The sequence below is a fragment of the Hyperolius riggenbachi genome, chromosome 8 (genome assembly GCF_040937935.1).
Source record: "Hyperolius riggenbachi isolate aHypRig1 chromosome 8, aHypRig1.pri, whole genome shotgun sequence".
NCBI classification, from domain to species: Eukaryota; Metazoa; Chordata; class Amphibia; order Anura; family Hyperoliidae; genus Hyperolius; species Hyperolius riggenbachi.
In genome coordinates this window covers 297,472,853-297,493,557 of record NC_090653.1, presented here as the reverse complement: position 1 = coordinate 297,493,557, position 20,705 = coordinate 297,472,853, and the positions used below count along the sequence as shown (strand labels likewise).

General features: G+C 50.5%; 1 protein-coding gene across 1 annotated transcript in view; it reads right to left on the bottom strand.

The window, feature by feature from the left end:
* The window catches only part of CAMSAP1 (calmodulin regulated spectrin associated protein 1), a 124,447-nt gene that overhangs the window by 79,743 nt on the left and 23,999 nt on the right, over positions 1-20,705 (bottom strand). The window contains exons 2-3 of the mRNA XM_068249202.1: positions 13,000-13,162; positions 420-682 (exon numbers count right to left, since the gene is read on the bottom strand). Coding sequence (XP_068105303.1) covers positions 420-682; positions 13,000-13,162 — 426 coding nt within the window. The remainder of the gene's footprint in view (positions 1-419; positions 683-12,999; positions 13,163-20,705) is intronic.

The following is a 20,705-nucleotide window of genomic DNA, read 5'->3' as shown; positions in this document are numbered from 1 at the left end:
TATGACAGTGATCTTGGCATACAGCAGTGTATATGGCAGTGAGATTAGCATACAGCAGTGTATATGGCAGTGAGATTAGCATACAGCAGTGTATATGGCAGTGAGATTAGCATACAGCAGTGTATATGGCAGTGAGATTAGCATACAGCAGTGTATATGGCAGTGAGATTAGCATACAGCAGTGTGTAGTGAGATTAGCATACAGCAGTGTATATGGCAGTGAGATTAGCATACAGCAGTGTGTAGTGAGATTAGCATACAGCAGTGTGTATGGCAGTGAGATTAGCATACAGCAGTGTGTATGGCAGTGAGATTAGCATACAGCAGTGTGTATGGCAGTGAGATTAGCATACAGCAGTGTGTATGGCAGTGAGATTAGCATACAGCAGTGTGTATGGCAGTGATCTTGGCATACAGACCATTTTGATGGGGGCACAGGTGAGGTCGGCTTCAGACACTGGCGCTTCCTCGCTCTCCATCACGTATATCCCTTTGTGTGACAAGGCCTCGATGACGGGCTGGTGTCCCTGCAGGGCGGCCACCTGATCCCCCTTCATGATGAGGCTGCAGACCCGGCAGTACAGCTCGCTGGACAGCAGCAGTCTGATGACCGGAGGCTTGATGTGCTCCTGTTCATACTGGTCAATGTAGAAGGCGTCCTTCAGCTCCTCAGGAACGTTATCTGAAATGCAACGCCAGAAAGTGAAGAACAATAGACCGCTAATATCGCCGCCGGCCAGCAAACCCAATCACCGCATCCATGGCCAGACGGGTATATAAGTATTACATCAGCACCTCTTTATACAGAGACACCACTCATGTCTAATGCCAGCCTGGTCTGTACCCACTCACCCGAGTACATAGTGTCACTGCCACTCTACTGGACATACACTTATCTATCAGTCCATACTGTCACTGTACTGCGCATGCACCTGATCATCTGTCAGTCCATACTGTCACTGCCATTCTACTGGACATACTGCTGCTCATCTGTCAGTCCATACTGTCACTGCCATTCTACTGGACATACTGCTGCTCATCTGTCAGTCCATACTGTCACTGCCCCTCTACTGGACATACTGCTGCCTGTCAGTCCATACTGTCACTGTACTGCGGCTGCACCCACTCACCCGAGTACATAGTGTTACTGCCACTCTACTGGACATACACTTATCTGTCAGTCCATACTGTCACTGTACTGCGCATGCACCTGATCATCTGTCAGTCCATACTGTCACTGCCATTCTACTGGACATACTGCTGCTCATCTGTCAGTCCATACTGTCACTGCCCCTCTACTGGACATACTGCTGCCTGTCAGTCCATACTGTCACTGTACTGCGGCTGCACCCACTCACCCGAGTACATAGTGTTACTGCCACTCTACTGGACATACACTTATCTGTCAGTCCATACTGTCACTGTACTGCGCATGCACCGGATTATCTGTCAGTCCATACTGTCACTGCCACTCTACTGGACATACTGCTGCTCATCTGTCAGTCCACACTTTCACTGTACTGTGCATGCACTCGCTCATTCGTAGATTCATAGCGTCACTCTGCTGGACATACTGCTGCTTATCTGTCAGTCCATTCTGTCACTGTACTGCGCATGCACCTGCTTATCTGTCAGTCCATACTGTCACTGTACAGCACATGCACCTGCTTATTTGTCAGTCCATACTGTCACTGTACTGCGCATGCACCTGCTTATCTGTCAGTCCATACTGTCACTGTACTGCGCATGCACCTGCCTATTTGTCAGTCCATACTGTCACTGTACTGCGCATGCACCTGCTTATCTGTCAGTCCATACTGTCACTGTACTGCGCATGCACCTGCTTATCTGTCAGTCCATACTGTCACTGTACTGCGCATCCACCTGCTTATTTGTCAGTCCATACTGTCACTGTACTGCGCATCCACCTGCTTATTTGTCAGTCCATACTGTCACTGTACTGCGCATCCACCTGCTTATCTGTCAGTCCATACTGTCACTGTACTGCGCATGCACCTGCTTATCTGTCAGTCCATACTGTCACTGTACTGCGCATGCACCTGCTTATCTGTCAGTCCATACTGTCACTGTACTGCGCATGCACCTGCTTATCTGTCAGTCCATACTGTCACTGTACTGCGCATGCATCTGCTTATCTGTCAGTCCATACTGTCACTGTACAGCACATGCACCTGCTTATTTGTCAGTCCATACTGTCACTGTACTGCGCATGCATCTGCTTATCTGTCAGTCCATACTGTTACTGTACTGCGCATGCACCTGCTTATCTGTCAGTCCATACTGTCACTGTACAGCACATGCACCTGCTTATCTGTCAGTCCATACTGTCACTGTACTGCGCATGCACCTGCTTATCTGTCAGTCCATACTGTCACTGTACTGCGCATGCACCTGCTTACAGTCCATACTGTCACTGTACTGCGCATGCACCTGCTTATCTATCAGTCCATACTGTCACTGTACTGCGCATCCACCTGCTTATTTGTCAGTCCATACTGTCACTTTACTGCGCATCCACCTGCTTATCTGTCAGTCCATACTGTCAATGTACAGCACATGCACCTGCTTATCTGTCAGTCCATACTGTCACTGTACTGCGCATCCACCTGCTTATCTGTCAGTCCATACTGTCACTGTACTGCGCATGCACTCATTTGTAGGTTAATAGCGTCGCTGTACTGCTCAAGCAAATCATACAAGCCCCTGCACTGCAGTTAGTGGCCATTTGCCGAGGGGTGAAGCCTGGAAACCCAGAGACCAACTTTATCATTCCTCTGATCTGATACACCCCAGGCAGGGAATAAACAAGGTGGGAGCAGTAGTCCTCTACTACTACTACTACTAGTGGGTAGTGTAACGCGCTCTCCATATTTCATAGTCAAACACATCATTACATATATGAGTCACAAGCAGTTACATATGACAAACTCTCTGATATTAGCTGAGCTTTCAGAGCCACATCAAAAAGGGAGCCCTTCCCAAGTACCAGCAACACTCGCTCCAGCACCCTGCTGACCAACTCGTTAATCCTCTCTAGCAGAAATTCAGAGTCAGGTGGAGGAACGTTGTCTCCACCATTCCCACCTTGCCCCAGAGCTGGGAGGAACTGATCTCATCTATCCAAACAGTTGCTTTCACTAGGGGAAGCTGACCTTATAGTACCCCAGCAATCAATCATGTCCATATTTTCTTCATATTTCAGGGGTTAGGAGGCTCCCATGTTGCTCCCCTCTGCACAGGTTGTGGGGTTCAGCCTGACACCCGTTTTGGAAAGTTCCCAGAAAACCGGACTTTTCAGAACCTGGTGTAATACTTATAGTGTAACTTTCGGGCATAAAATAAAAAATGAATTCTTTATTTTTATGTGATAACCATAAGGATGCTAACCAGGCAATCCAAAAGTTAAAAATCACTATGACTTTTCTTGTTGATAAATGATCATTCCCCAGTTTCCCTGACTCTTATTTGGTACACAAAAAGGAAGTTGCAGGGCATGCTGGGTTGTCCTTTTTTGCTGTTCTACTTCCCCCTCAGCTTAACTAATGCAGCCTGATTGGCTGAAGCCTCTTTCCCTCCTGTTTCCCCTCCCACACCTCTGCTCCTCTCTGATTGGCCAATATTTATCATGCTGAGACAATGCACTTTCTATAGTTGAGGGCAGGAAATGCATACAAAATCAGGCAGAGGAGAGTAAGGGAGGAAATGACATCAGGATTGGCTTCAAAATAGCCACAGTTAAAATGGTAAACGCTAAGAAGGATTTCCTCTTTTTTACTGTAGAAAAATCACTAAAATTAAAACGTGGACAGTGCAATACATATGTTATGTAAGTAGAGCAAGGATTTATCTACTTATATACAGTGGAGGAAATAATTATTTGACCCCTCACTGATTTTGTAAGTTTGTCCAATGACAAAGAAATGAAAAGTCTCAGAACAGTATCATTTCAATGGTAGGTTTATTTTAACAGTGGCAGATAGCACATCAAAAGGAAAATTGAAAAAATAACCTTAAATAAAAGATAGCAACTGATTTGCATTTCATTGAGTGAAATAAGTTTTTGAACCCCTACCAACCATTTAAGGTGGCCATACACTGGCCCGATTCCCGGCCGTTTCGACAGCAGATTCGATCCTGGGATCGAATCTGCTGCCAATCGTTCGCGGTAAACGCCGCCGACGATCCGATTTCCTCCCGAAATCGGATCGGTCCGTCGATCGCGCCGTGCGGGAAATTACCCTCGATCGCCCGCGGGTAAAGTGCGCGTCGCTAGCGGCGGCCGATCCGATGAAAAATACATTACCTGATGCGGGCTCCCGGGCGTCTTCTCCGCATCTTCTCAGCGCTGCACCCGCTCCATCCCGGCGCTTCCTGGGTCACTGCAGTGACCCAGGAAGTTCAAATAGAGGGCGCTCTATTTGAACTTCCTGGTCACGGAGTGACACAGGAAGCGCCGAGATGGAGCAAGAACAGAGCGGTGCAGCGTGGAGAAGACGCCCGGGAGCCAGCGTCAGGTAATGTATGCGCGGGGGGAGGACAGGCGGCAGGAGCAGCTGAACAGATTGTGATCGGTTTCAGGCTGAAATCGATTCACAATCTGTTTGCAGTAAAGGCAGCCATACGATCCCTATCTGATCAGATTCGATCAGATAGGGATCTGTCAGCTGGTCGATCTGATGGCACATCGACCAGTGTATGGCTGCCTTTAAGAGTTCTGGCTCCCACAGAGTGGTTAGACACTTCTACTCAATTAGTCACCCTCATTAAGGACACCTGTCTTAACTAGTCACCTGTATGAAAGACACCTGTCCACAGAATCAATCAAGCAGACTCCAAACTCTCCAACATGGGAAAGACCAAAGAGCTGTCCAAGGATGTCAGAGACAAAATTGTAGACCTGCACAAGGCTGGAATGGGCTACAAAACCATTAGCAAGAAGCTGGGAGAGAAGGTGACAACTGTTGGTTTCGAAAATGGAAGGAGCACAAAATGACCATCAATCAACCTCGCTCTGGGGCTCCACGCAAGATCTCACCTCGTGGGGTGTCAATGGTTCTGAGAAAGGTGAAAAAGCATCCTAGAACTACAGGGGAGGAGTTAGTGAATGACCTCAAATTAGCAGGGACCACAGTCACCAAGAAAACCATTGGAAACACATTACACCGCAAGGGATTACAATCCTGCAGGGCTCGCAAGGTCCCCCTGCTCAAGAAGGCACATGTGCAGGCCCGTCTGAAGCTTGCCAATGAACACCTGAATGATTCTGTGAGTGACTGGGAGAAGGTGCTGTGGTCTGATGAGACCAAAATAGAGCTCTTTGGCATTAACTCAACTCGCTGTGTTTGGAGGAAGAAAAATGCTGCCTATGACCCCCAAAACACCGTCCCCACCGTCAAGCATGGGGATGGAAACATTTTGCTTTGGGGGTGTTTTTCTGCTAAGGGCACAGGACAACTTAATCGCATTAACGGGAAAATGGACGGAGCCACGTATCGTGAAATCCTGAACGACAACCTCCTTCCCTCTGCCAGGAAACTGAAAATGGGTCGTGGATGGGTGTTCCAGCACGACAATGACCCAAAACATACAGCAAAGGCAACAAAGGAGTGGCTCAAGAAGAAGCACATTAAGGTCATGGAGTGGCCTAGTCAGTCTCCGGACCTTAATCCAATAGAAAACCTATGGAGGGAGCTCAAGCTCAGAGTTGCACAGAGACAGCCTCGAAACCTTAGGGATTTAGAGATGATCTGCAAAGAGGAGTGGACCAACATTCCTCCTAAAATGTGTGCAAACTTGGTCATCAATTACAAGAAACGTTTGACCTCTGTGCTTGCAAACAAGGGTTTTTTCCACTAAGTATTAAGTCTTTTATTGTTAGAGGGTTCAAAAACTTATTTCACTCAATGAAATGCAAATCAGTTGCTATCTTTTATTTAAGGTTATTTTTTCGATTTTCCTTTTGATGTGCTATCTGCCACTGTTAAAATAAACCTACCATTGAAATGATACTGTTTTGAGACTTTTCATTTCTTTGTCATTGGACAAACTTACAAAATCAGTGAGGGGTCAAACAATTATTTCCTCCACTGTATATGTGTGTTTTTTTATAAAAAAAAAAAAAAAAGTATGGCTGAAAGCTCCTCTGTAATACTCCTGTAATAACCCTCATGTCTCATATCTGCAGTCTGGGTGCCTCACTGAATGCCCGTGTTATCTGAGCCATTATTCTCATCTATGCTAAGAACGCCATGTCCTCAATACTGAGACACACCACAGCACTTGTCTTATTTTATAAATTGTTGATGTGGCTAGTTAGGTTGCAATTAACAGTTTTCTTCCTTTAGGAATAATTTGCTTTTGAAATCTCTCTTGTAAAATCTAGAGTGGTGGCAGCATTACCTTCAATTTCAGCGCAAAATTGATCCCTTTACAGACTGCACATACAATCTAGATTGTGTCATGTATGGGCACCCCAACCAATCGTTTACTGTGCTCACAGTAGATTCGCCTCCAGTATTCTTTAGTGGATGAGACCTGTGTGGTAACTGTGGCATGGTACATCTGGATTGGCGGTCGATTGACACAGGGAGCATGAGGGTAACTAACCTTTACAGTTATCCTTTAACCAGAACTATCACCTAAACAATCATAAAATACAGCAGCTGCAATTCACTTCCAAGACCTCTCAGTCACTGAACTTTGCATTGCAGGGAAAACTGCTGCATAACTTCAGTGCTGCTCTGATTGGCCAAAACTATATGTGATGCACACATGACCCTGTACCCGAGCCCAGAGCTCTATACACATGACCTTGTGCCCAAGCCCTGAACTCCAACAGCAGAGAATGTCTATAGGATAAGTGTGGAGTGACAAGGAACATTGCAGCTTCCACCCCTCCAGTAACCAGACCCCTGTGTGCTCAGACCACCCGAGCAATGAATTAGCTATGTCATAACAATCCATGCTTTTCCGAGACCTCACATCACATTATAACAACAACTGCACAGTGTGTGGTCACACAGCGAGAGCACAAGAGCAGAGGCCACCTCCATTCACACCCAGAGGGGAACATGGAGGCCACCAATGCTGAATATTTCCTGAAAATGCAATTTGCCTCGCAGTCATGCTGATCCTCCGCTTCTAATACCATCTGACTCTGATCTCGCTTGCTCCAGCAATGATCCCCACTGGCCACAGCGTGACCACCGCCAGCACCTCACCTGCCCCAGCTGTGAAACCCCCCTCCACCCCCCCCTCCAACAGGTAAAACTGATCAAAATTATTGATTGAACCAGGTGGAAAATCTCCATTGAAAGGGGGCGTGGTTGTAAGTTGCTTAGGGCCCAGAGCCAGTGACACACCCCCAAGGTCCCCCCCCCCCCCCATTGATAGTGCTCCCCGGGGCCCTTCAGAGTGTTCACAGTGGAGCACAATCACCTGTCCGGCCAGCGTGCTCCCTCCTGTGTCCTTCCGCCTCCTCTCCTCAGCACTTGCGGCCGGCAGGAAGTTACGCGAGTACGCAGGGTCACCTAGAGGAGGCGATGGTGGAGCGCTGGGGACATAGCTAAGGGGGGCTCCCTCAGCTGGCTCTGCAGCAGTTCCATAAAGCAGAATTCTATGAGGAATCTATTTGCAGTGTGCAGCAGCAGAAGTTCCCCTCTGATCAGATTTCTATCGGAGAGGTATCTAGCTTGTGGTCACGTCGGGTGGCTATTTGCCAGTGTATGGCCACTAACGTCCTCCTGCCCCAGATTCCGCCATTCTTACTATGAAATTCCTGTCTGTGTGTTCAGAGACTGTGTGTACTGCAAGCACTGCACAACACATGCTCCAAAGCCTGCATGCAGGGGGGGGGGGGGGGATGGAACAGACTTGTGACACAGCAAGTCACCCAGGGAGGAGAAGCAGCTCAGTACCAGGAAGCTACCCCCCCATATCCAGGGATAGCGCAGTACACAGCAGGCAGGATCCAGGGATAGCGCAGTACACAGTAGCCAGGATCCAGGGATAGCGCAGTACACAGCAGCCAGGGTCCAGGGATAGCACAGTACACAGCAGGCCAGGATCCAGGGATAGCACAGTACACAGCAGGCCAGGATCCAGGGATAGCGCAGTACACAGCAGGCCAGGATCCAGGGATAGCGCAGTACACAGCAGCCAGAATCCAGGGATAGCGCAGTACACAGCAGCCTGGATCCAGGGATAGTGCAGTACACAGCAGCCAGAATCCAGGGATAGCGCAGTACACAGCAGCCTGGATCCAGGGATAGCACAGTACACAGCAGCCAGAATCCAGGGATAGCGCAGTACACAGCAGCCTGGATCCAGGGATAGCGCAGTACACAGCAGCCTGGATCCAGGGATAGCGCAGTACACAGTAGGCCAGGATCCAGGGATAGCGCAGTACACAGCAGCCAGGAATCATGGATAGCACAGTACACAGCAGCCCGGATCCAGGGATAGCGCAGTACACAGCAGCCCGGATCCAGGGATAGCGCAGTACACAGCAGCCCGGATCCAGGGATAGCGCAGTACACAGCAGCCCGGATCCAGGGATAGCGCAGTACACAGCAGCCAGGACCCAGGGACAGCGCAGTACACAGCAGCCAGGACCCAGGGACAGCACAGTACACAGCAGCCAGGATCCAGGGATAGCACAGTACACAGCAGCCTGGATCCAGGGATAGCGCAGTACACAGCAGCCCGGAATCATGGATAGCGTAGTACACAGCAGGCCAGGATCCAGGGATAGCACAGTACACAGCAGGCCAGGATCCAGGGATAGCACAGTACACAGCAGCCAGGGTCCAGGGATAGCACAGTACACAGCAGGCCAGGATCCAGGGATAGCGCAGTACACAGCAGCCAGAATCCAGGGATAGCACAGTACACAGTAGGCCAGGATCCAGGGATAGCGCAGTACACAGTAGGCCAGGATCCAGGGATAGCGCAGTACACAGCAGCCAGGAATCATGGATAGCACAGTACAAAGCAGCCCGGATCCAGGGATAGCGCAGTACACAGCAGCCTGGATCCAGGGATAGCACAGTACACAGCAGGCCAGGACCCAGGAACAGTACACAGCAGCCAGGATCCAGGGATAGCACAGTACACAGCAGGCCAGGATCCAGGGATAGCGCAGTACACAGCAGGCCAGGATCCAGGGATAGCGCAGTACACAGCAGCCAGAATCCAGGGATAGCGCAGTACACAGTAGGCCAGGATCCAGGGATAGCGCAGTACACAGCAGGCCAGAATCCAGGGATAGCGCAGTACACAGCAGGCCAGGATCCAGGGATAGCACAGTACACAGCAGGCCAGAATCCAGGGATAGCGCAGTACACAGCAGGCCAGGATCCAGGGATAGCGCAGTACACAGCAGCCTGGATCCAGGGATAGCGCAGTACACAAGAGGCTGTACACCATATGTTTCTATCACCACCTGATTACGGTTCAGAGACTGTGTGTACTGCAAGCACTGCACAACACATGCTCCAAAGCCTGCATGCAGGGGGGGGGGGGGGGGATGGAACAGACTTGTGACACAGCAAGTCACCCAGGGAGGAGAAGCAGCTCAGTACCAGGAAGCTACCCCCCCATATCCAGGGATAGCGCAGTACACAGCAGGCAGGATCCAGGGATAGCGCAGTACACAGTAGCCAGGATCCAGGGATAGCGCAGTACACAGCAGCCAGGGTCCAGGGATAGCACAGTACACAGCAGGCCAGGATCCAGGGATAGCACAGTACACAGCAGGCCAGGATCCAGGGATAGCGCAGTACACAGCAGGCCAGGATCCAGGGATAGCGCAGTACACAGCAGCCAGAATCCAGGGATAGCGCAGTACACAGCAGCCTGGATCCAGGGATAGTGCAGTACACAGCAGCCAGAATCCAGGGATAGCGCAGTACACAGCAGCCTGGATCCAGGGATAGCACAGTACACAGCAGCCAGAATCCAGGGATAGCGCAGTACACAGCAGCCTGGATCCAGGGATAGCGCAGTACACAGCAGCCTGGATCCAGGGATAGCGCAGTACACAGTAGGCCAGGATCCAGGGATAGCGCAGTACACAGCAGCCAGGAATCATGGATAGCACAGTACACAGCAGCCCGGATCCAGGGATAGCGCAGTACACAGCAGCCCGGATCCAGGGATAGCGCAGTACACAGCAGCCCGGATCCAGGGATAGCGCAGTACACAGCAGCCCGGATCCAGGGATAGCGCAGTACACAGCAGCCCGGATCCAGGGATAGCGCAGTACACAGCAGCCAGGACCCAGGGACAGCGCAGTACACAGCAGCCAGGACCCAGGGACAGCACAGTACACAGCAGCCAGGATCCAGGGATAGCACAGTACACAGCAGCCTGGATCCAGGGATAGCGCAGTACACAGCAGCCCGGAATCATGGATAGCGTAGTACACAGCAGGCCAGGATCCAGGGATAGCACAGTACACAGCAGGCCAGGATCCAGGGATAGCACAGTACACAGCAGCCAGGGTCCAGGGATAGCACAGTACACAGCAGGCCAGGATCCAGGGATAGCGCAGTACACAGCAGCCAGAATCCAGGGATAGCACAGTACACAGTAGGCCAGGATCCAGGGATAGCGCAGTACACAGTAGGCCAGGATCCAGGGATAGCGCAGTACACAGCAGCCAGGAATCATGGATAGCACAGTACAAAGCAGCCCGGATCCAGGGATAGCGCAGTACACAGCAGCCTGGATCCAGGGATAGCACAGTACACAGCAGGCCAGGACCCAGGAACAGTACACAGCAGCCAGGATCCAGGGATAGCACAGTACACAGCAGGCCAGGATCCAGGGATAGCGCAGTACACAGCAGGCCAGGATCCAGGGATAGCGCAGTACACAGCAGCCAGAATCCAGGGATAGCGCAGTACACAGTAGGCCAGGATCCAGGGATAGCGCAGTACACAGCAGGCCAGAATCCAGGGATAGCGCAGTACACAGCAGGCCAGGATCCAGGGATAGCACAGTACACAGCAGGCCAGAATCCAGGGATAGCGCAGTACACAGCAGGCCAGGATCCAGGGATAGCGCAGTACACAGCAGCCTGGATCCAGGGATAGCGCAGTACACAAGAGGCTGTACACCATATGTTTCTATCACCACCTGATTACGGTTCAGAGATAAGCCTGACACTGCAGGAATTACACATAACGCCCTTCACAAGCCGTGTCACAGCAACAGAATAATCACACCGGCATATAATGCCCAGCAGTCACCCGCTCCCAGCTACAGCATGTTTGAGAACAACGTCCGACTTCTAGAGGTCCCCAGAAGGCTTTGCAAGACCATAATCCTCAGGGCTCCTAACTACGCATAGCTAATGTGATGCTAAAAATTGGGAGTTTGTGCAAGTGTTTTGCAAAAGCATCCCCCCCCCCCCCCCTTACTTTCATAAAACAGAATGTTATACTGAATCACTCATGAAAATTATTGACAAGACAATATACTGGTACTCTGTACAGCACTGCGGAAGATGTAGGTGCTATATAAATCTATATCTATATATATATATATATATATATATATATATATATATATATATATATATATATATATATATATATATAATAGAGTAAGTGCCTCAACCTTCAAGCAAGAAGAAGAAGTAGCGCCCTGCCCCCAGGGCGTGCCTCAACCTTCAAGCAAGAAGAAGTACTTTCCATGAGAAAATGTATGCATGCTCAAACACCAAGTTTAACCCTAGCAAGTCTGGCTTTGCAAATCCGGCCTAATTGGCTAATGATGAGGCAATGCTCATGCAAATATGCATTTGCTTTCGCATGCCAAACTATGCAGGGTCCAAAAACCAATACCGCAAAGTGGTCACCCTGCGGGAATTAGTTCATGCTGCATTATCACTATCCAGGAGCGCCACGGGGAGGATTCCCAATGCCCCCATACAACCGGGGGGACCGCGGGGTCCCAGGCTCTCTCACTGCCTGGCAACCACAGCGGCACCCCGGAGGGGGAGGCTGGGTGGCGCAGACGACCCCCCAAACGTGGCCAGCGCCGGGGAGAGCCGTCCGCACCCACCTTCCAATATTAAAAACAGGCACTTACCTTAACGTCCATTGCGTTCTCCCACATGCACTTCCCCCCCCTCCCTCACCTGGGTCCCCCATCTGTGCTCCCCCTTCAGGACTTACGAGGCGACACTGTAAAAAAAAGTTAAATACCTGGCTGGTAGTTGTAGCCTTAGGGGACGCCATCCGCGTCCTCCGTTCCATTCCACTGCGGGTTCTTTTCAAGATGCTCAGGCCCCCGACCCCATCCCTTGGGGCGTTCTGATTTTCCCCAATAAAGATGGCTGCCAGCCTCACCGCACGTCTTGCAGCGCCTGCGCAGTTCGTATAGCAGCGAGTGTGGCTGCGCAGCTCTAACTCCTCCTCCAGTCCTGAACTGCGCAGGCGCGGCAAGACGTGCTGCGAGGCTGGCGGACATCCTTATTGGGGAAAATCAGGATGACCCGAGGGATGGGGTCAGGGCCTAAGCATAGGGTGTGAATTGAAGAGAACCCACAGCGGAATGGAACGGAGGACGCGGATGGCGTCCCCTAAGGCTACAACTACCAGCCAGGTATTTAACTTTTTTTCACAGTGTCGACTCGTAAGTCCTGGAGGGGGAGCACAGATGTGGGACTAGACTGACTGTCATGAACATTCACCGTAATGTACTGGAGTGTATTCAGTCACAGACAACTGTATGTTGCTCTGTCCACAGTTCCATCTTTTCATTCCCTAACAGTGATAACCTCAAACCTACCCCATCTGCACAACTGTGTCTTTCAGGAAGTCTTCACGCATTCATAATTATGCGGCGTATGCTACGACGCGGGTCGGCTAGTACTAAATAATAATCTATTATGCTCATATAAAATTGTGCTCCTAAAAAGTGGATAAAAACTGAACAGAACAGAAAAAACAAATAAAAAAATCGACTTACCGATTCCATAGGCCTTAGCGAAAATCCATTGTAAATTAGCAGCAATTTTTGCCCTGAAGGAATCGTACATGTCGAGCGGGATAACCTCCACTGCGCTGTCCGTAAAGGCGTCCATCTTTCTTCTGGTGCTTTCTCCAGAAGCCGAGACGCCAATGTCCACCATCTGCAGAACAAAATATTCACGTTACTACAGGTGCCACCAGCCATGCTAAGCAAGAAACCCCGACTCCCTACGCACCCCCCCCCCCACCCCCAACCACTCGCTCTCACAACCCCAACCACACAAATTGCTCCCAGCACAGCCCCAACCCCACTGACCAATCCTCTCATATATCCACCCCGCACACCCCCAATCACTTCTCCCCTCATTGATCCCTCCTCTCTCACCCCCAGCTCCACCCTGCACACTCCTAACTCCACTGCCCGCTCCAACATAGAGCTAGTACTTGTGCACGTGTCAGGAGGAACATGGCTGAGCCCCACCTACTGCTGTGTCTGATGGGGGGGGGGGGGGGGGGGGGGGAAGAGAGAAACATGGCTGAGCCCCACCTGCTGCTGTGACTGATGGGGGGGAAACATGGCTGGGCTCCGCCTACTGCTGTGACTGATGGGGGGGGGGGGGGGGAACATGGCTGAGCTCCGCCTACTGCTGTGACTGATGGGGGGGTACATGGCTGAGCCCCGCATACTGCTGTGACTGATGGGGGGAGGGGGGGGGACATGGCTGAGCCCCACCTACTGCTGTGACTGATAGGGGGGTACATGCTTGAGCCCCGCCTACTGCTGTGACTGATGGAGGAACATGGCTGAGCCCCACCTACTAATGGTAACCCGCAGACATCCTGTGCCCGCGCAGCCACTCACCGATGCTCTGGGCCCCTTGTTCACTCCTGGAATTTCAGACTTTAAAGTCAGAAAACCACTGCGCCTGCGTTGCAGTGTCCTCAATCCCGCTGATGTCACCAGGAGTGTATACCACAAGTCCAGTATGGTCTGTGCCTGTGCAGTACGCTCCTGGGGACATCAGCAGGAGTGAGGACACGGCAACGCAGGCGCAGTGGTTTTCAGACATTAAAGTGAACCGGAGGCGGGGCCGGAGCATCGGTGAGTGGCTGCGCGGGCACAGGATGTCTGCGGGGGACCATTAGAAGCCCCGGGTAAGTTCAACTAATTTTCCCCCGACCCCCCTACAGTATCCCTTTAAAAGAAAAAAGGAAAATTTTAAATTTTTTGCAATTTTTGGTTTCCTGAGTTGTTGATTGTATCCCTATGCTGAAGTTTCACACACTCATGTTCACCATCAGAGGTGCTGCCATCTGCTGTCACAGGATGTCCAGGCTGTCCCCTCGGCCCTCTTGCTCTCCAGGTAATGAAGCAGATTCCAGTAACAGCACAGCTGAAAATATACCAGGAGGAGCTGCTAATCCTGCCGGCTATAATTGATCCTCCACATGGAGAGGCTGTGAGCTCTGCTGCATTAACTCATTCATTAAACCTCACAGAGGAGGAACAATACCGGCCTGGAAGCATAATCCTTTGTTACTGCTCACACCTAGCACAAAGCAACAAACAGGGGTGCTACAGGCCACACTGCCACCAGAGGGCGCCTACACCAGCCACCAACATGGGCAGCAGAGGGTTTCCCTGCCTTAGACTCTGCGGCTAACACAGCCAGAGGGTTCCCGCACCAGGCTGACACTGCCACCGACAAAGGTAGCAGAGGGTTCCTACGCCAGCCTGACACTGGCACCGGGCATGGGCAGCAGAGGGTTCCTACGCCAGCCTGGTGCAGCCACTGAAACTGGCAGCAGAAGGTTCCTACGCTAGCCTGGCACTGCCACCCACACAAGCAGCAGAGTGTTCCCACACCTGGCAGTGCAGACACTGGCACCGGCATGGGCAGCAGAGGGTTCCCACGCCTGGCACTGCGGCTAACACAGCCAGAGGGTTCCCGCACCAGGCTGACACTGTCACCGACATGGGCAGCAGAGGGTTCATACACCAGCCTGACACTGCCACCGACATGGGCAGCAGAGAGTTCCTACACCTGGCAGCAGAGGGTTCCCATGCCTTGCAGTGCAGACACTGGCACCTGCATGGGCAGCAGAGAGTTCCTACGCCTGGCACTGCCCCGACATTGGCAGCAGAGGGTTCCCACGCTTAGCACTGCCGACACGGGCAGCAGAGTGTTCCCACGCCTGGCACTGCCAACACTGGCAGCAGAGGGTTCCCACGCTTAGCACTGCTGAAACGGGCAGCAGAGGGTTCCCACGCCTTGCAGTGCAGACACTGGCACCTGCATGGGCAGCAGAGAGTTCCTACGCCTGGCATTGCCCCGACACTGGCAGCAGAGGGTTCCCATGCCTTGCAGTGCAGACACTGGCACCTGCATGGGCAGCAGAGAGTTCCTACGCCTGGCACTGCCCCGACACTGGCAGCAGAGGGTTTCCATGCCTTGCAGTGCAGACACTGGCACCGGCATGGGCAGCAGAGGGTTCCTACACCTGGCAGCAGAGGGTTTCCACGCCTTGCAGTGCAGACACTGGCACCTGCATGGGCAGCAGAGAGTTCCTACGCCTGGCATTGCCCCGACACTGGCAGCAGAGGGTTCCCATGCCTTGCAGTGCAGACACTGGCACCGGCATGGGCAGCAGAGGGTTCCTACACCTGGCAGCAGAGGGTTTCCACGCCTTGCAGTGCAGACACTGGCACCTGCATGGGCAGCAGAGTTCCTACGCCTGGCATTGCCCCGACACTGGCAGCAGAGGGTTCATACGCCTTGCAGTGCAGACACTGGCACCTGCATGGGCAGCAGAGAGTTCCTACGCCTGGCATTGCCGACACTGGCAGCAGAGGGTTCCCATGCCTTGCACTGCAGACACTGGCACCGGTATGGGCAGCAGAGGGTTCCTATGCCAGCCTGACACTGGCACAGACAGGGGCAGCAGAGGGTTCCTACGCCAGCCTGGTGCAGCCACTGACACGGGCAGCAGAGGGTTCCTACGCCTGGCAGTGCAGACACGGGCAGCAGAGGGTTGCTACAGCACAGCTCCAGTTATGAAACCCCCCAGTACGAGCTGTATCTCTGGATTGTGGCTGCAGGCTTGCTGTGTGAGGTAATGTGTGCGTTTCCCAAGCCACGAGCCGATTTTCCAGACATCAAATAGTACAAAGGCTGCTGCTGACAGGGCCAAATCACAATTCCCAGCCCGCACCTCGGCCTACCACGACTCGCAGAGCGGATTCTCCTGCCTGCCAATAATCACCAGCTTCTCGACATACAATCTTCTATCATACAGCTCACACCCTGCTGGAAACGTCACATGTGTAAAGGATGCCCCACAATGAGCTGATGTGACTGGGGTACTCCTATCCACATTACATGCCAGTCCTGAAATGCAGATCTGAGCAGATCAGATGATCCTCTGCAGAAATGTGATCTGCCACCCAATGCTATAATACAGCATGAGATACAGCATGATCTGTCTGCATCAGGAGATTACTGTACGAGAGCCACAGGCTGCCATACTGTACACACTTATGCATGTGTGATAAGAGAACCTGTCCCATTCACAGCAGCCACCACCCCAGACACACCCACTATTATTTCTATCTACTGCTCTCCTAGACGTATAAGGGTGGAGTTGGAGTGTTTATCAGGAGCAGAAAGTGGCTGTGTACACAGATAAGGGTGGAGTTGGAGTGTTTAGCAGGAGCAGAGTGGAGCAGGAAGTGGCTGTGTAGACAGATAAGGGTGGAGTGGAGCAGGAAGTGGCTGTGTAGACAGATAAGGGTGGAGTGGAGCAGGAAGTGACTGTGTAGACAGATAAGGGTGAAGTGGAGCAGGAAGTGGCTGTGTAGACATAAGGGTGGAGTGGAGCAGGAAGTGACTGTGTAGACAGATAAGGGTGGAGTGGAGCAGGAAGTGGCTGTGTAGACAGATAAGGGTGGAGTGGAGCAGGAAGTGACTGTGTAGACAGATAAGGGTGGAGTGGAGCAGGAAGTGACTGTGTAGACATATAAGGGTGGAGTGGAGCAGGAAGTGACTGTGTAGACAGATAAGGGTGGAGTGGAGCAGGAAGTGGCTGTGTAGACATAAGGGTGGAGTGGAGCAGGAAGTGACTGTGTAGACAGATAAGGGTGGAGTGGAGCAGGAAGTGGCTGTGTAGACATAAGGGTGGAGTGGAGCAGGAAGTGACTGTGTAGACAGATAAGGGTGGAGTGGAGCAGGAAGTGGCTGTGTAGACATAAGGGTGGAGTGGAGCAGGAAGTGACTGTGTAGACAGATAAGGGTGGAGTGGAGCAGGAAGTGGCTGTGTAGACATAAGGGTGGAGTGGAGCAGGAAGTGACTGTGTAGACAGATAAGGGTGGAGTGGAGCAGGAAGTGACTGTGTAGACAGATAAGGGTGGAGTGGAGCAGGAAGTGGCTGTGCAGACAGATAAGGGTGGAGTGGAGCAGGAAGTGGCTGTGCAGACAGATAAGGGTGGAGTGGAGCAGGAAGTGGCTGTGCAGACAGATAAGGGTGGAGTGGAGTGGAGCAGAAAGTGGCTGTGTACACAGATGAGGGTGGAGTGGAGCAGGAAGTGGCTTGTGTAGATAGATAAGGGTGGAGTGGAGCAGGAAGTGGCTGTGTAGACAGATAAGGGTGGAGTGGAGCAGGAAGTGGCTGCGTGGACAGATAAGGGTGGAGTGGAGCAGGAAGTGGCAGTGTAGACAGATAAGGGTGGAGTGGAGCAGGAAGTGGCTGTGTACACAGATAAGGGCGGAGTGGAGCAGGAAGTGGCTGTGTAGACAGAAGGGTGGAGTGGAGCAGGAAGTGGCTGTGTAGACAGATAAGGGTGGAGTGGAGCAGGAAGTAGCTGCGTGGACAGATAAGGGTGGAGTGGAGCAGGAAGTGGCTGTGTAGACACAGAAGGGTGGAGTTGGAGTGTTTAGCCACTATACAGTGGTGTGAAAAACTATTTGCCCCCTTCCTGATTTCTTATTCTTTTGCATGTTTGTCACACTTAAATGTTTCTGCTCATCAAAAACCGTTAACTATTAGTCAAAGATAACATAATTGAACACAAAATGCAGTTTTAAATGATGGTTTTTATTATTTAGTGAGAATAAAACCCTCAACATCTACATGGCCCTGTGTGAAAAAGTGATTGCCCCCCTTGTTAAAAAATAACTTAACTGTGGTTTATCACACGTGTTAAATTTCTGTAGTCACTCCCAGGCCTGATTACTGCCACACCTGTTTCAATCAAGAAATCACTTAAATAGAAGCTATCTGACACAGAGAAGTAGACCAAAAGCACCTCAAAAGCTAGACATCATGCCAAGATCCAAAGAAATTCAGGAACAAATGAGAACAAAAGTACTGTAATTGAGATCTATCAGTCTGGTAAAGGTTATAAAGCCATTTCTAAAGCTTTGGGACTCCAGCGAACCACAGTGAGAGCCATTATCCACAAATGGCAAAAACATGGAACAGTGATGAACCTTCCCAGGAGTGGCCGGCCGACCAAAATTACCCCAAGAGCGCAGAGAAAACTCATCCGAGAGGCCACAAAAGAACCCAGGACAACATCTAAAGAACTGCAGGCCTCACTTGCCTCAATTAAGTTCAGTGTTCACGACTCCACCATAAGAAAGAGACTGGGCAAAAACGGCCTGCATGGCAGATATCCAAGGCGCAAACCACTTTTAAGCAAAAAGAACATTAAGGCTCGTCTCAATTCTGCTAAAAAAAAATCTCAATGATTGCCAAGACTTTTGGGAAAATACCTTGTGGACCGACGAGACAAAAGTTGAACTTTTTGGAAGGTGTGTGTCCTGTTACATCTGGCATAGAAGTAACACAGCATTTCAGCAAAAGAGCATCATACCAACAGTAAAATATGGTGGTGGTAGTGTGATGGTCTGGGGTTGTTTTGCTGCTTCAGGACCTGGAAGGCTTGCTGTGATAGATGGAACCATGAATTCTACTGTCTACCAAAAAATCCTGAAGGAGAATGTGTGGCCATCTGTTCGTCAACTCAAGCTGAAGCGATCTTGGGTGCTGCAGCAGGACAATGACCCAAAACACACCAGCAAATCCACCTCTGAATGGCTGAAGAAAAACAAAATAAAGACTTTGGAGTGGCCTAGTCAAAGTCCTGACCTGAATCCTATTGAGATGTTGTGGCATGACCTTAAAAAGGAGGTTCATGCTAGAAAACCCTTAAATAAAGCTGAATTACAACAATTCTGCAAAGATGAGTGGACCAAAATTCCTCCAGAGCGCTGTAAAAGACTTGTTGCAAGTTATCGCAAACGCTTGATTGCAGTTATTGCTGCTAAGGGTGGCCCAACCAGTTATTAGGTTCAGGGGGCAATTTCTTTTTCACACAGGGCCATGTAGGTTTTGAGGTTTTTTTCTCACTAAATAATAAAAACCATCATTTAAAACTGCATTTTGTGTTCAATTATGTTATCTTTGACTAATAGTTAACGGTTTTTGATGAACAGAAACATTTAAGTGTGACAAACATGCAAAAGAATAAGAAATCAGGAAGGGGGCAAATAGTTTTTCACACCACTGTATGTAAACAATGTAAGGTGCTATAGTGCCATTGCTAGCTCCAGGGGAAGATGGATGATGGAATGTCGCTGCATAATTTATGAGGAGGGGATTTAAAACACATTTTCAGAAAGTCTCATCACTGCTGCAGCACTTTGCACAGGAGATTCCTGCAATGCTCTGATGATCTCATATGAACAGTGTGGATCACCACACAGACACAGCATGCTGCAGCTGTAGTATGGCAGTCCCTGGCACCTCCTACATAACATTGCTAGGGAAGTAAAATGAGGGCGGTGTCCACATGTGGGTAGTGGATCAATGAATGACAAATTAACTTCAGTGTAACTGTGCCGAACCAGCCCAACCTCCCTGCTATACCGTAACAGCCAATGGAGTGACACAGAGCCTGTGGCATGGGGAAAGGGGGCGGGAGGTCGGCTTTCCCTGCTGAAACCACACCTCCTTGGGACTTAACTCCTTAAAGCGGTATTGTCACCATAAAAATCAGATCTCAACTGCAACTGGTCTGAGTGTATTAAGTGATAAAGATGCTAATCCTGCATTCAAAACTTTTTTTTGCTGTTATGGTTTGGAGTTATGACATACTTTAGGAGCACTGGCCCTAGTGCCAAACAGTGCCAAAAAGTTGAATGCTGGGAGTTCTTTCTATCTATAATATATTCCTCCTCTTCCATTTATTTCCCCGCCTTGTTTACAAGCAAGGCTGAGGTTGTTTACAAGCAAGGCTGAGGTGACTCAGCGATTGGATGTGTAAATAAAAGGGAGTGTCTGAAGACTCTGGGAGGAGGGCAGCTAATGAATACACAATGAGCAAGAGAAACGGGGAGGGGGGGGGGAGGAAACCAGAGTCAGGGAGGATATGATGTCAGCATTAGCTTGGCAAGATGGCCACTGCCTAGAAAAGGATTTTCTGCTTTTCCTTTATAAAATTCACAGGAATCATTACGTGGATAGCACAATACATCTGTTAAGTAGAAGTAGTATTTATCTACTTATATGTGTGTTTTATATTTCTAAGTTAGCATGGGTGTCACTTGTTCTTTAAAGTACACCTGAAGTGAAAGGCATATGGAGGCTGCCATATTTCCTTTTAAAAAACCACTATCACAAAAATTGTAAAATTTAAAAAACAC